General features: G+C 33.5%; 1 protein-coding gene across 2 annotated transcripts in view; it reads left to right on the forward strand.

The window, feature by feature from the left end:
- LOC134821194 (receptor-type tyrosine-protein phosphatase F-like) overlaps nucleotides 1-16,541 on the forward strand; it is a 91,418-nt gene that overhangs the window by 47,059 nt on the left and 27,818 nt on the right. For both annotated transcript variants that reach the window (XM_063831875.1, XM_063831876.1), the window contains 4 exons: nucleotides 542-677; nucleotides 878-1,078; nucleotides 1,710-1,922; nucleotides 2,362-2,430. In XM_063831875.1, coding sequence (XP_063687945.1) covers nucleotides 542-677; nucleotides 878-1,078; nucleotides 1,710-1,922; nucleotides 2,362-2,430 — 619 coding nt within the window. The remainder of the gene's footprint in view (nucleotides 1-541; nucleotides 678-877; nucleotides 1,079-1,709; nucleotides 1,923-2,361; nucleotides 2,431-16,541) is intronic.

A 16,541-nucleotide genomic window follows, 5' to 3' on the forward strand; every position in this document is an offset into this window, starting at 1 on the left:
ACTTTGCAGAGGAACATTGAAGTGCAAAACCATATCATTATTGAAATGCAATACCTTATGTTTTGACATTATGATAACTTTGCAGAGATATATAGAAGTGCAAAACCATATCATTATTGAAATGCAATACCTTATGTTTTGACATTATAATAACTTTGCAGAGGAACATTGAAGTGCAAAACCATATTAGTATTGAAATGTAATACCTTATGTTTTGACATTATAATAACTTTGCAGAGGAACATTGAAGTGCAAAACCATATTAGTATTGAAATGTAATACCTTATGTTTTGACATTATAATAACTTTGCAGAGGAACATTGAAGTGCAAAACCATATTAGTATTGAAATGTAATACCTTATGTTTTGACATTATAATAACTTTGCAGAGGAACATTGAAGTGCAAAACCATATTAGTATTGAAATGTAATACCTTATGTTTTGACATTGTAATAACTTTGCAGAGGAACATTGAAGTGCAAAACCTTATTAGTATTGAAATGTAATACCTTATGTTTTGACATTATAATAACTTTGCAGAGGAATATCGAAGTGAGATGGCGCGAGCCTGAGCGACCTAACGGGGAAATAATAGGATACAAGATAGTCCACACTCCCCCTGGTGCTAACTTTACTGTCGGAGCTGACACTTTGTCCTATAACATACGGGGACTTGGTGAGTTTTATTTCAAAATTCAATTTTACAAATAAAAATTTCATATTTTTTTCACTGTATTAATTGGCCATGGAACTAGAGGGTAATCTGTGTTTACTCTGTCATTTTTCCGTTAAGTTCACTGATTTATCTCATCATCTGAAAATCTGAAAAGTGATCCATCCTACAAAACTTAAACTAATAAACGTTAATACCCCCAGAGCCCTGGACCCAATACCACGTGAAAGTGTCCGCCCAAACCTCTGCCGGATTTGGGAACTACTCCGAACTTCAGAACCCAGTCCGAACTTTGGAGGGTAAACCGGAGAGTTCTATCACAGACTTATCAGGGAGACCTCTGAACACTACCACTATCGAGCTTACTTGGAGGAATCCTCTCAGACCAAACGGGCAAATTACAAGTTAGTGAGACGTGTAAAAATAATAATGTATATATATATTATTTTATAGAACAAATGAAACAAAGTTCAAATGGCTTCAAGTTTCATACTACTAGCAGGAACCCGTGAAATATAACCCTAAACGGTGTTAAGACTCAAGATACTGAAATAATTATTACCTATTTAATTGGCGTTTTTGACACCACTTGGGGGTCCAAATTTTCGGCTCTAAAACCATTATTCCTCGGCCAATTTTTTATTTTTTCATGCTGATTTGGAGGATATTAAAGCATTTGACCCAGCCAAAAAAGTTTCAGTTGTATATCTTTTACGGTTTTTGCAGAAAGTTGCGTTAAAGTCGATGCCGTGGTGTCAGTAAAATGGCACAGATATATATATATATATATCGTCTCGCTTTATATATAGTAAGATAGCAATTAAACTAAAGCAATCGTCAGGAACTTAGATTAGATTAGCACCATATTATATATTATTTTATATGTGTTCTGTGTTGTTCTTGATTAGAAGTCCTTTAGATCCTAATCATAACTAAATATGAAAAAGTTCCAGACTCATGATCATAGGAATTGTTTCTGTAAAACAATTTTGCCAGATTAGTAACAATCTATTCTATAAAGTTTCCCACTCTCAGAGTACGCGTTCTCCTTCATCCCACACGACGGCGGTGAGATATACGATACACACATGGTTAACGCTGACGGTGCTCGAGTCAGTAAGGACCTCTTTAAGACCCAGTATCCGGGCCTGAAGGAGAACACACTGTACCAGGTTAAGGGTATGGCTTTTAACAGAGTCGGGGAGAGTGGCTGGTGTGAAGCCGTTTCTGTGAGAACTACTATTGGAGGTGAGTTTCTCTTTCAGTTTCACTTTCACTTTCACTTTCACTTTAACAGTTTCACTTTCGCAGTTTTACTTGAATTTTACAGACCGCGGTAAAGAGTTTCTGGAGCTTATATTTTTTGTTCTATGACAAGGTCCCAATGTCTTAAACTAGTGTATTCGCCTGCAATAATGTGATATGCAGCGGGTAATTTTACCCTTGTAATTTCTGGATTTTAAAGCACTTTCACACGTGTATTTAATATAGCATATTACGATATAACTCTGCAATTAGAATTAGCATTAGAATTTTAAACAAGTTGACACACAATACTTGACAGACCGACGGACCGACTTAGAATATCTGATCATATAATGTATTTACTTACCGTAAGTTTAACTGACACCTACTGACAGACCGACTGACACATATCTTTCCCCTTACCAACCAGCCTTCTCATCAGCACCATACGACGTGGTCGTCATGGCAACCAGCGAGTCAACTCTCTACATTTCTTGGGAAAGTCCTCAAGGTTTGTCATTTATATGTTCAATATGTCTGATACAAATTACTTAGAAATTCTGGTTTCTGTATGACTATGTGGCCCAGATAGTAAGGGGAAAAGTGGTCGATTTAAGGGTTCCGTTGGATTTGAATGTTCACAAGGATTTCTCAACGGAATATGGTAGTTAGGACCCCTACGAACATAATTAGACTTGTTGCCAATTTTGTATCTCAACAGAAACACCACTTTTACCACTTTTTACCACCTTTGTACCACTTTTCTGGTTTGCCAAATATCTTTAGTTGTGAACGTCGTAGAAGGCTGAAAATTAACCTAGAATGTTTATCTTATCAAGGAGTAAAACTTTTGTATCAAAAATTTTTACATTGGACAATCAGTTAATTGGATAATTACCAATTAGTTAATCACCAAAAAAAGTGAAAATTTTTTATTGGCTCAAAATGATTGAAATCGTTTGAAACACGGAGAAATGTAGTTTTTAGAAAAACTTCAAAAATTTTTCACTTAAAATTTTTTTTCGAGACTTCAAAAAAAAAGTTTGAAAATTTGAAAATATTTTTTTCCGCCAAAAGTGATCGAATTGCATGAAACGTGGATAAAAATGCCTTGCAGAAAAATTTCGAAGATTTTTAGATTGAGGAATACTAAAATCATCAATATTTGAAGTTGGAGTTCAGTAAATCTCGACATATTTTAGTAATTAGGAATAGCTTAGCGGAAAGGGCTAGTAAGAGATATTTACCCTCTGTAGCACACATTTTGCTATTGCACACATTTTCCGACACTTGTAAAAATTTTCGAGCATTTTCGACACTTGTAAAAATTTCACGGATTTCCGACACTTGTAAAAATTTCGAGGATTTTCGACACTTGTAAAAATTTCACGGATTTTCGATACTTGTAAAAATTTCGAGCATTTTCGACACTTGTAAAAATTTCGAGGATTTTCCGACACTTGTAAAAATTTCGAGGATTTTCGACACTTGTAAAAATTTCACGGATTTTCGACACTTGTAAAAATTTCACGGATTTTCGATACTTGTAAAAATTTCGAGCATTTTCGACACTTGTAAAAATTTCGAGGATTTTCCGACACTTGTAAAAATTTCGAGGATTTTCGACACTTGTAAAAATTTCACGGGTTTTCGATACTTGTAAAAATTTGTTATTAAAAGGATCAACATCATTATATATCTCATTTCTCTTTTTGTTAGTTTTACAATGTCAGATATTCTTATTGAAGATGAATATCACAGAGGTTTTGTTATTGGGATCATGAGATTACTTGCTGTACATAGTTATTCGGTTACCAGAGCTTTCAGATTAGAGAGTCATGTGACTATTGTTGGTGATCAGGGTCAACTGCATTATCAAGTACATTAATTGTTAGTATTGTAGGTAAATTCCATTACTTGCTAGTATTCAAGATAGAGACAAGCATTAAGTCAAGCTACGAGAGCCGTCCAGTGGACTATTGAGTCCTTAATGTACTTGACAATGCAGCGGCTTGCCTGCATCGCTCAAGGGACAAACAACATGCAATGACGTTTGTTTTCATGGTAACGGTCTGACTATATCAAGCCGGAGAACGCTGCGGGAAATCAGATTGAATCAGTTCGTTTCGCAGAAGTTTGTAATCAATCAGTTCTTGATTGATAAATCTACTCAACTCGTTCCTCCACAGGTTCTATTTTATCTTAAAAAGATGCACAGTTCGTTCTTTAGTCTTGTGATACATAGTTCGCTCTTCAGTTTGCTAATTTGATTCTAATTCAAGTTGCATGCTAACTTATCATAAATAGCAGGGGCTCGTATTATACAATAATATTTAAACGTAAATTCTAGCTTAACAGAACAACAACAGATCGTTATTCTAGATGTTCTTATTTTTCTCTATTTAAAATTAACAAATTTCAGTTGTGCTACAGTGACACGGACAGTTTTCTATACCACATACAAGAAGGCGATTTGACTGAAAAATTTTCGAGAATATACTCAACTTTCATGGACTTCTCAAACTACCCTGTGAATCATTGTCTCTATTCCATTCAGAATAAACTCACCCCGGGCAGGTATTATCAGTCACTAAATCAAATTAAAAATCAATGTATGATAAATTAGGGATGAAGGCAATCGAATTTAACACTTTCACATTTTCAGATTCAAGGACGAAATGGCAGGTGTCGAAATCCATCAGTTTGCCGGGTGTAGAGCCAAATGCTACTCTATGTTACAGATGAAGAACAGAAAATGGGAGCCGCGGGAGTGAAGAGAAATATGTAAAAGAGACTGAAGCATGTCGATTTTGTAACATGAGTCCATGTACTTGAAATAAAAATAATACATTTATAAAGTATATTTAATAAAGATATAAAAATAAAGAATCTGAAAGATATTCGAAAGCTCTGCTAAATCACTGGTAGTCTGACTATCACGCTGTGCAGTATGAGTCGAATTATATTTTAATAAAGATATAAAATAAAGAATCTGAAAGATATTCGAAAGCTCTGCTAAATCACTGGTAGTCTGACTATCACGCTGTGCAGTATGAGTCGAATTATATTTTAATAAAGATATAAAAATAAAGAATCTGAAAGATATTCGAAAGCTCTGCTAAATCACTGGTAGTCTGACTATCACGCTGTGCAGTATGAGTCGAATTATATTTTAATAAAGATATAAAAATAAAGAATCTGAAAGATATTCGAAAGCTCTGCTAAATCACTGGTAGCTTGACTATCACGCTGTGCGGTATGAGTCGAATTATATTTAATACAGATATAAAAATAAGAATCTGAAAGTTATGAGAAAGCTCTGCTAAATCACTGGTAGCTTGACTATCACGCTGTGCGGTATGAGTCGAATTATATTTAATACAGAATAAAAAATAAGAATTTGAAAGTTATGAGAAAGCTCTGCTAAATCACTGGTAGCTTGCCTATCACGCTGTGCGGTATGAGTCGAATTATATTTTAATAAAGATATAAAAATAAAGAATCTGAAAGATATTCGAAAGCTCTGCTAAATCACTGGTAGTCTGACTATCACGCTGTGCGGTATGAGTCGAATTATATTTTAATAAAGATATAAAAATAAAGAATCTGAAAGTTATGAGAAAGCTCTGCTAAATCACTAGTAGCTTGACTATCACGCTGTGCGGTATGAGTCGAATTATATTTAATACAGATATAAAAATAAGAATTTGAAAGTTATGAGAAAGCTCTGCTAAATCACTGGTAGCTTGACTATCACGCTGTGCGGTAATGAGTCGAATTATATTTAATACAGATATAAAATAAGAATTTGAAAGTTATGAGAAAGCTCTGCTAAATCACTGGTAGCTTGCCTATCACGCTGTGCGTTATGAGTCGAATTATCTTTTAATAAGATATAAAATAAAGAATCTGAAGATATTCGAAAGCTCTGCTAAATCACTGGTAGTCTGACTATCACGCTGTGCGGTATGAGTCGAATTATATTTTAATAAAGATATAAAACATAAAAGAATCTGAAGTTATGAGAAAGCTCTGCTAAATCACTGGTAGCTTGACTATCACGCTGTGCGGTATGAGTCGAATACTATTTAATATAGAATAAAAATAAGAATTTGAAAGTTATGAGAAAGCTCTGCTAAATCACTGGTAGTCTGACTATCACGCTGTGCAGTATGAGTCGAATTATATTTTAATAAAGATATAAAAATAAGAATCTGAAAGATATTCGAAGCTCTGCTAAATCACTGGTAGTCTGACTATCACACTGTGCAGTATGAGTCGAATTATATTTTAATAAAGATATAAAAATAAGAATCTGAAAGATATTCGAAAGCTCTGCTAAATCACTGGTAGCTTGCCTATCACGCTGTGCGGTATGCGTCGAATTATATTTTAATACAGATATAAAAATAAGAATCTGAAAGTTATGAGAAAGCTCTGCTAAATCACTGATAGTTTGACTATCACACTGTGCAATATGAGTCGAATTATATTTTAATAAAGATATAAAAATAAAGAATCTGAAAGTTATGAGAAAGCTCTGCTAAATCACTGGTAGCTTGCCTATCACGCTGTGCAGTATGAGTCGAATTATATTTAATAAAGATATAAAAATAAGAATCTGAAAGTTATGAGAAAGCTCTGCCTAAATCACTGATAGTTTGACTATCACACTGTGCAATATGAGTCGAATTATATTTTAATAAAGATATAAAAATAAAGAATCTGAAAGATATTCGAAAGCTCTGCTAAATCACTGGTAGTCTGACTATCACGCTGTGCAGTATGAGTCGAATTATATTTTAATAAAAGATATAAAAATAAAGAATCTGAAAGATATTCGAAAGCTCTGCTAAATCACTGGTAGTCTGACTATCACGCTGTGCCAGTATGAGTCGAATTATATTTTAATAAAGATATAAAAATAAAGAATCTGAAAGATATTCGAAAGCTCTGCTAAAACACCTGGTAGCCTGACTATCACGCTGTGCAGTATGAGTTGAATTATATTTTAATAAAGATATGAAAAATAAGAATCTGAAAGATATTCGAAAGCTCTGCTAAATCACTGGTAGCCTGACTATCACACTGTGCAGCATGAGTCAAATTATATTTAATACAGAATGATACGAAGCTATGAAGAGCAAACAGTCAATCATCATCTTATTGCAATTTACAAGCAGACGGTCCCATCCGCTCTATCGTGTTTGTGTTTCCAATGCCCCCAATGGATGTGGACCGGATTTGTAGTTTAAGGCTACAAATCTGACTATCTCATGATACGGCTGGGCATTGTTTGTGTGAGATAATGGTAAGATCGCTTGTAAGCAAAGGGTTCAGCAAGGCGGGGATTCCCGCTAAATATAACCAAAATAAGAGAGTATTCTCTCTAATCCAAAAATTGAAAAAATGACTGTTTTGCAATTCATACTGCTTCAATGTTATTATCATCACTGATAATTATAATAATGAAACCCACTAGTACTGAAAGATAAAGGATTAAATTAGGTGGGAATTCCCACTATTTAATGTAATAGGAGAGCACTCTCTTCGTTTACTTTTTTTCTCTAGTTATACTACTGTTTGAATTTACTTGTTATTCTATTTTAATTTTAAATATTATCTTATTACACATTTTGCTACTATCTTTTCTTGCTATCTATTTTTAAATGGTTAACCATACTTTTTTCTTTTTTTATTCTTGGGGAAAATTTGCCCTTCCTCAGCTGGTCGTTACTTTATTTTTCTAATATTCTTATCATTTTAAACTTTGATCAGCTGCAGGGGGTGAATTTGCGTCAATGGTTCTGTAATATGAACCAGTTTTCACAGAAAAAAGAACCGCCCGTAGGTGGTGAATAGCCACATCCTTCACGAGGTGACCCCGTTCTCTGCATTTTATTTTACTCTACTTTTTGACTTATATTTTTATTTTCCAATGCAGAGGTTACTAAATACGGCGGATCGGTTATAAAATACTTAGTACTATATAAAGGCTTAAAAACAGACCTCTTATCTCCAAAACTATTAGCATGAGCGAACTGACTTTTAATGTAACACGAGCCTTGAATGACTCTGTCATTGAATTTAAGGTTAGAGCCCCTGAAACACAGTTCAACGGAACCCCCCGAAGAAGGGTTGGAGGTGCTCTTGGGGGGTGTTGACACGATAATAGAGCACTCCATACAACGACGGAACTGTTTCAAGTTCCATGTCACTTTGGACGGAGTATTTCAGGTATTTGATTTGCTACTAACAATCTGTTAAAATAGTGATAAGGAAACTTTCAAATCAAAAAGAAGTGGTTTAACAAGAAAAAATATAGATAAATAGAAGTTAATATATTTCATTTACAGAAACATAAAAACGGTGAAGAGCAGACATTTGGTTTCAAGACACGAACAACTGTGTGCCTGAGATCATCAAATAAGGATGAGATGATCAATGAAGTTCGAAATAAACTCTTGAACTCATACGAGTCTTTTCAAGGAATGGGTGGTAAAGTTTTCTAATTTTTATCTCATTAACCTCCAACTACCTTGACCCTAATTAAACCAAGTTGAGTTACGTTAAAATTGCAGATACAAAGATTACTACAATTAATCTCAACAGGTAGCGGTTGGATATGGAGACGATGGCCAATGGTTACAGTGCTGGTCATAAAGTACAACCCTGTATCAGGATGATTGATTGAGTGATTGATTAAAGGTCTATATAGGGATCACTCTAATGTTGAAAATTGTTGTTTTATATCTTACTAATTTCAATTTAAACTTTAAAAATTTTTCCCAATATTTTAAAACCCCAAAATCAATAACAAGGGTGTTTTTAAAAAAAATTTTTTTTTAAAAAAAAAACCCCCGGGGTGGGTTTTTTTGGGGTTTGGGAATTAGGGGACGTGTTTAAAAATGTAATTAACCATGTTATTTTAAATTTTAAAAATAACTTTTTTAAAATTCTCTTAAATTCTAGAAGGGCGATTTCCCTTGCCAATTTCCCAAATTTTAAAAAAAGAGAAAAAATGTTCTGTTGAACAAAGGGGAATAAAATAAAAAATTTCCCTTTTATGGTATTGTGGTGCTTTAAAAAAGACCTGATAAAAACCCAAACCCGGCCCCTTTTTCTAAAGCGTTATGTCAGAAAGGGATACCCCGGGGTATATATAATTTTAAAACGTTATAACATATGAAAACCACCCCTGCCCGAAATTTATTTAGGGGAATTTTCCTGGGCCCTTAGTGAAAAATGAAAATAATACTTGTACCCAGGAAATTTAAAGCCCAAAAAGGGTTTTGGGGGACATCCCCCTGTTTGGGGAAAAAAACCCTGAAGTCCCTTTACCATTAAAAAAGCAATTTTTCCAAATTACACTTTCAAAATTTTTTTTTAAATTTATCTTTTTTTCTTATATCAATTTACGTTTTTTCAGGTAAAATCCTTTAAATGTTTTGGGTTTACAGTGGGGTTGACCCAAAAAAACAACTTTTTCCCCTTTTACACGAGGGAATTTTAAAGTTTAAGGGGGTAGACATTGACCCATTTGACAGAAAGAAAAAAAACACATTATTTTCTTTATAAACTATCAACATTTTTGAGTTTAGTCACGAAATACGGGGGAAAAGAATGTTGACTTGTGAAAGATTTTTAGAAGGTTCACACCCAAACTTTTTTTTGAAAAGCATGAACTTTTCTTTTAAAGACGGGGGAAAGAAACCCTTGTCTTCATGCTGAGACCCTGTTTTGAAATTAAAAAAACTTTCAATAAAAAATTTTCCCGTCCGTGGCCCATGTATGCCGATTTTGGGCCCTTTATCAGACAGCATAAAACGAGAGCCCCGGGTTTTCAAAAAGTCAAACATCGTGAACAGAAACAACAGGGTTCCCCAAAACATGTTTGTGTCCCCTCATGATTTCTTTGTAGACCATTGAAAGTTATATGGGAGGTAAAGGGACGCAGCCGCAAAGTTTGTAGACTTTTTTGATAAATGAGTGTTACGACTTTGAGGATAAAAACTCAACGGGGTAAAAACGATGGAGTTCCCCAGACGAAAAACTGGTGAAATTTAAAAAAGCAACCAACTGCTAAAAACTGTAAAAAAAGGGTTTAAAATTTGGAGCGATTTAAACAACCCTTTGTTTTTCGCGATCATTTGTCAATTTCGGGGTTGAAAAGTTAACTTTTTCCTATTGATTAATACAAACGAAAAACAATTGAAATATAAATCAAAAATTTGATTATCACAAATTAAATCTTTTTCAGGTCTTTTTTGGTGCCGTCATTTTTCAAGTTTTTTGAAGGCTTTTTCAACAAAAGAGGTTTTTTTGTCAACTTTCAAAAGGGGAAAGGGGGTTACGACAATCTTTTTTCTTTTAAAAACAGCTTTAGCTAAAGCCCAAGAAAAACAGGTACCATAGAGGTTATTCCCAAATACTGCTGGGGGGAAAATATCCCCAGATTAAGCCCCAAAAGATTAAAGGCCCAAAGATTAAAATGAGCCCCCTCTTTTTGGGGGGGGCAGTCTAGAAAAATTCTGAAAAAGTTTGGAAACAGAGGGGTTTGGGGGGTTTAATCTAATGCAACGAATTCCCCGTTGATCAATTTCGATGTGGGTTGAAAAAAGTTAATTCCCCCTACTTTTAAATGGGGGGGTTTTGGGACAGATTCGGGACCCAAATTTCCTGGTAAACCGGTTTTTTTCAACAAATCCCCGATGTAAGATTTGTTGACGAAGATTATGACACCTTTTAAAAATTTTGAAAATTCTTCAATATAACACATTGGGGGAACTTCCGATTTGTATTGAGGTGAAACTTTAAATTAAAATTTTTAAATTGCTCAAATTTTAAAAGGGCCTTCATCTTTTGCGATTTTTACTCAAGAAATCGCAGGGGGTTTTGATATGTAACCTTAAATTCCCCCCCCTTCTAGAATTTTGAAAAGCTTCGAGTTGAATGATATTTTTCCTTTCCCTAATCAAAATTTCATGCTTCGGGAGTGGATTTTTTTGATACTAGTGTGTCTTTGGGGACTACAGCGGTTGGGTCTTGAAATGTTTGTTAGACCGCGTTTTTAAAAAGTTCACCCAAGCTACTCTTTTTTGAGCTATGTTGATCTACGAATGTTGAGTTAGAATTTTTTGGAAAAGATTGAAACATGTTGAATTCTTTAAAAAATTTTTAAATTTTCCAAATGTAGGGGGTAGATTATTTTTCATTTTTTTTTCATTAATAAAAATACGAAACCTTTTGAACCCCACTTGAATTTGATTAAGGATTTTTCAGGAAGGAGGAGGTTTGCAGAACGTTTTAAAAAACGTCTGCCCAGTACCACAGGGGTCTACAAAGTTATAACGTTTCAAATGCCTCAGTCACCCGTTTTTCTACACAGATTTTTTAAAAACCCTTGGGTGGGGGGTTTTTTTTTTTTTTAAAAAAAATTAACTGGAATTTTGGAAACTAAATTTAAGTGTAAACCCATTTTAAATTTTTACATTTTTTTAAACCCCTTTATCTGGTTTTTGTTCCCAATGGATTGAAAAAGGAAAGGGGTGAAAAGGGATGGTTGGGGTTTAAGGTCGGGCACCATCTTTAAACCCTTACACCATGCTTTCAATTTTTTTTTTCCCTCTGCAGGTATTGCATCCCAATGAAGCTCCCCCAACAAAGTTTTAAATGGTTGACTGAGAAAGAGAAAATCCTCTTGGTTGCCAAAAAAAGGACTTTAAAGGGTGTTTACGGGGAAATAAATTTTGGGGTTTAAAGCAAAGAGTTTACTTCTTTTTTCCCAAGATTTATAGTGTAAGTTTCTGACTTTTTTAAAATTTATTCAAAATTTTTTACAGGTTGACTTAGAATACCCTGATACTTCTTCGGTCCCCCGAGATTACCCCTTGGCTCGGAGGGGTTACCCTATAAAAAGGAAAAGGCTGAGTGAGGGAAAAGGCAGTTTTTTGTGATTTCAAAATATCATAAAAAACCCCGCCCGACTCACGCAAACTGTCTTAAAAAAACGATTATGTAACCCCTGTCAAGAATTGTGTTTTACACACAGCAAAAACTTGTTCTCAAAAAGTTTACATGGGTTGTGACTTTTACCCAATCTTCTTGGTTGGTAAAATATAAAAAAAAAAAATATATGAAGAGGATTGAACCCCAAAAACCCAATTTTGGGGAAGGTTTTTTAAAAATTTTGTTTTAAACAGGTGTTTATTGACAGAATAAAACGGTTTATTTTTACAAATTTTTCGGGAAAAAAACGCGAATTTTTAAAAAAATTTTTTTTGGCAAATCGTTTAATTTCAGTGCCCTTTAAAAAAGCCCTGTGAGAACTTTTAGAAAATATCGAAAGTTTGATTTGGGCAACAACTAAAAAAGAAGGGTAAAACCCCTCTCTAAAGATTTTGAACTAAAGGGTCTGCTGTCTTTTGTATCCAAAAATTCGTCATTTTTGAGTAAAAACAACCTTGAGAAAACCTTTTAAAAAACCTCTTTATGAAGGCCCAGGGTGGGGGATGTTAAAAACCCATTTTTTTTTAAAACGGGGGTCGCTCTTAAATTTTTACTTTAATTTACTCATTTTTTAAAAAAAACAAATTTATAGACAAATATTTGAAAACTTGCTCAATTTTCCCAGGTGATTTTGGAACTTCCCAAAAAACCCCACATTTTCCCCAATTTCCCATTATAAAGTTAGGGCCCCTCTGTTCCCGGGAAAAAATTGAGGGTTAGTTTACAAAAATTCTAATTTAAAAGAACAACAACAGCCTTTTTTTTTGGTGTTTTATTTTTCTTAATTAAAATTAAAAAAATTTCAGTTGTGCTACATTTGACACGGCAGTTTTCTATATCATATACAAAAAGGCGATTTGACTGAAAATTGTCGAGAATATTTTAAAAACTTTAGGGACTTCTCAAACTACCTGTGAATATTTCTTATTCCATTCGAAAAAACCCTCCCCCCGGGCAGGTATTATCAACCCTTTAATTTCAAAAAAAAATCAATGTATGAAAAATTAGGGTTGAAGGTGCCGTTTTTAAAACTCTTTCACATTTTCAGTTTAAAAGGACGAATGGAGGTTTTGCAAAAAACCATCATTTTGCTGGGGTAGAGCCAAATGTATTATAGTTCCAAAAGAAAAAACAGAAAATGGGGTGCGGGAGTGAAGAAAAAATATGAAAAGGGGACTGAAGCATGTCGTTTTGTAAAAAAACAATCGCAATTCCATTTTTAAGAAACTTATCAGAACCCCTTATTATCAAAAAATATGGGAAATTTTTATGAGACAATCAGAGAGAATGCTCAAGTTTTGTAGATTTTAAAGGGGAGGGTTGTTTTAGGAAATTTAAATTTGACAAAATTTCCCCATATGGGTAAAATTTGGATATGTTGATTGACTTTTTATTTGTTTGTATTTTTTTTTATTTTTAAAGGTTATACAAAATAAAAGTTTTTTTCCCGGGGGGTTTTAAAAAATTTTTTAAAAAAAAAAAAAAAATTTAAAATAAATTTTAAAAAAAAAAAAAACAATTTCAATAAATTAAAATACCCAACAAAATCAAAAAAACCCCCAAAAAAAAATTTAAAGTTTTCAAAAAAATTTTTTTTATAGAAACTTTCCCCTTTGGGCAAAATATCGGGCCATTGTGTGACAAAAACAGTTTGCTTCTGGAAACCCCCCGGCCCCGGATCTGAAACCCTTAACCCCCCTTTCCCATTTTTAACTAAGTTTTTGGTAGATTTTTTTGAAAAAATTTTTGGTTAGCGTTGAAGGTTTACACATGTTATTTTAAATTTCTCCAAATATTTCTTTCCATTTTTTGTGGGGGGAAAACAGTATGATAGGGCCCAGGTTGTTGGGTTTTGGGGGCCCATACCGTAGGGTTTCCCTTTTATAACCCCATTTAGATCTCGTTTTTTTTCATAGGGGGTTTTACAAGGAAAGTGGTTGAATTCTTTGTTGATAAACATACAGCGGGATTTCTTTGCGAAAAACCGCTGGTAAAGTTTTTTTTCCCTTTTTTTTCTGTAGTGATGAAGCATTCATGATTTGAAACTTTCCCTGTAATTCGCAAAAAAAAGAAATAAATTTGAGAAATTTCACCTCCCCTTTTAGTTTGCTTTCTTTATTTTAAACCCTTTAGCCTGGGAAATGCAATGTCGTTTAAACTGTTGATGTTTTCCCCCAAAGTACAATGTTTGAGGGGGAGCTTTTTAAAGGAAAATTTTTTTAAGATTACAGTAAAGGCAGCATTTTTTTAGGGTTTGGAAAATATGAGGAAGCTTGGCGAAAAAAAATTTTTTAAAAATTGGCAAGGAACCTAAAACTTTGCCTCTGGCTTTTTTTAAAATGGTTTGAATCTATCCAATAGTGATAGGATGGTGTTGGTGGAGAATTTCATTTTTTTTTTTCCATCTTGGGCAACAGGACAATCTGCTAATGTCCATGAAACGTTTTCTTATCCATTTTCGGTGAGGAAGCCCAAACCCAGTCAACATTATCGTTTAAATTTTCATTTTAAAAAGAAATTTAAAAAAATGTTTTAATGGAAAGACCCCCCTCTTTATAGAGGTTTAAAATTTTCAAAAAAATTTTTTTTCGCTTGGGGTTAAAAATTTCGGTCAAAATACTTGTAACCAGAAATAAAATCTGCCAAGATTCTCAGGGATGAGGTTTTTAACCAAATTTCACATTAAAGTATGGTATTTTCATCGTGAAGGCATTTCTTGGTCTTGGTTTAAATTTTACAAAACCCGGGAAAAAAAACCCCTTTTTAATTTGGGAAAATTTCTATCTTAGATAGTAGCTTTTTTTTTTTAAAAATATCTCTAGAGGAAAATTTTGGTGCAATTTTTTTTTTTTCGTTCTACACTCTTGTTTAGGACATCAACAGTTAAGAACGCTCATATTCTCATTAAGTCTTAACTTCCCTCAATTTTAGAAAAAAAGTTAGACTTTAGTGTAATAGGGTTAGGAAAATTTTGAAAATTTCACTCCATTTGAAGGTTGAAGGATTTTTTTCCAAGATTTTATGCCTCCTCTTTTTGATTCAAGGGAAAAACTTTAGAGCATATCAAAAAAAATTACCCAAAAGGGTTTTTATTTTTTTATTGTTTCAATTTGGGCAGAACCCAAATTTTTAGGACATTCTTTAATCTCATTAAAAATAGGTGACAGGAAAAAAAACAGGCTGTTGTAGTTCATTTTTGGAAATGTCTAAAATGATTTTTTTAAATTATTTGACTTTCCATAAATTTTAAAACCAAAACCGGAAAATTTTGGGAAAGTTTATTGTTTTTTTGCCGCCCCCAAAAACAGTAAGTTTTTCCCCCGGTTCAAAAATAGATTTACGTTTTTTTGGGGACCCAAAAAAATGAGACTTTGATTTTCACCCTTTAAAGTAAAAATTTAAACTTGTGGGTTTAAGTTTTAAAAAAAAGGGAAAATTTAAACAAAAAATAAGGGTTGAGATGAAATGGGAAAACTACTTGGGATTCCCCTTTTTCCGGGGTTTTTAAATTTTAGTTTGGACACATGTTTATTTAGCCTAATTAGAAGCATTGTAAACTGTTAAGGTATCTCTGGCTAACTTGATGGGTCCTTTTATAATTGTGAGGGGGTTAATAAAAAACCCCCCTTATTTTTAAGAAAATTTTTTTTATTTGATGGTTTAGGGGGGTTTTTTAGTGGTCCCCCCAAACGGCGTTGTTCATTTGTTACCCGTCTCGCGTGGTTGACAAATTTGGGAGAATCCCCAAAAGACAAATAAGTAGTAGATTTGCAGTTTTCGGTAAATTTTTTTGGGGAAAATTTTTTTTAATTAATTCCAAAAAAATTTTTTGGGGGGTTATTGATTAATTTTGAATTTGGGAAAAAATTTCCCCCCATTGTTGTTTCCCAAATTTAAAAACGCTTTTGTGGGGGACTACTAAATTTTTCTTTATCTTTACAAACTTGAAGTTGTTCTGAGAGGGAAATTTTTTTTTTTTTTGCTTTTCGTTCGAAATTTTCCCCCTTGGGCCTTTTTATGGCATCATTCAAATTTTGTAGTAGCTTGAATTTCGACTCTGATCTTACCAACTCTTTCTCGTATTCAGCCTTTTATTTTTATTACCAAAGTCACGGGAATTTATTTTCTATAAATTTTCTTTTAGAGGGAAACTTTTTCTTTTTCGTGTTCTTTTTTAAATCTGTGATCTTTTTTGACTATGTTTTCAAATTGGGGTTTTTTTGAAACTAAAAATCTTCATTTCAATTTCTTGTTTGTCAAAAACTATCAAAATTTTTCAACCACTGTTGACCATCATTTAGATTGTTTCCCTCATTGCATAGTGTCAAATACCTGAAGTCCCTTTTTCTCCCTTTTCCATCATCATCAAAACTATCGACAATTTTCAGTTAAGTGCTTGTCCCTGTATGTTTGTGGAGTAGGATAAGTTTTTATTTCCTTTTGTCTTAGGTTTCTCTTTAGGATGATTTGTTTAGTTACTGGTGGAAATCCCGTTTTTTTGCATTGGGTGAGAGGGGTTATAATCTAGTCGTTTATTCGAAAATTTATGAACCCTGTGAGTGGTTAACCAACATGAGTTTCGGTTTTTGGATGGCAAGGCTTTTGTGTTTATAC

This window comes from Bolinopsis microptera, chromosome 9, assembly GCF_026151205.1.
Source record: "Bolinopsis microptera isolate Bmic1 chromosome 9, MBARI_Bmic_1.0, whole genome shotgun sequence".
Lineage (NCBI taxonomy): Eukaryota > Metazoa > Ctenophora > Tentaculata > Lobata > Bolinopsidae > Bolinopsis > Bolinopsis microptera.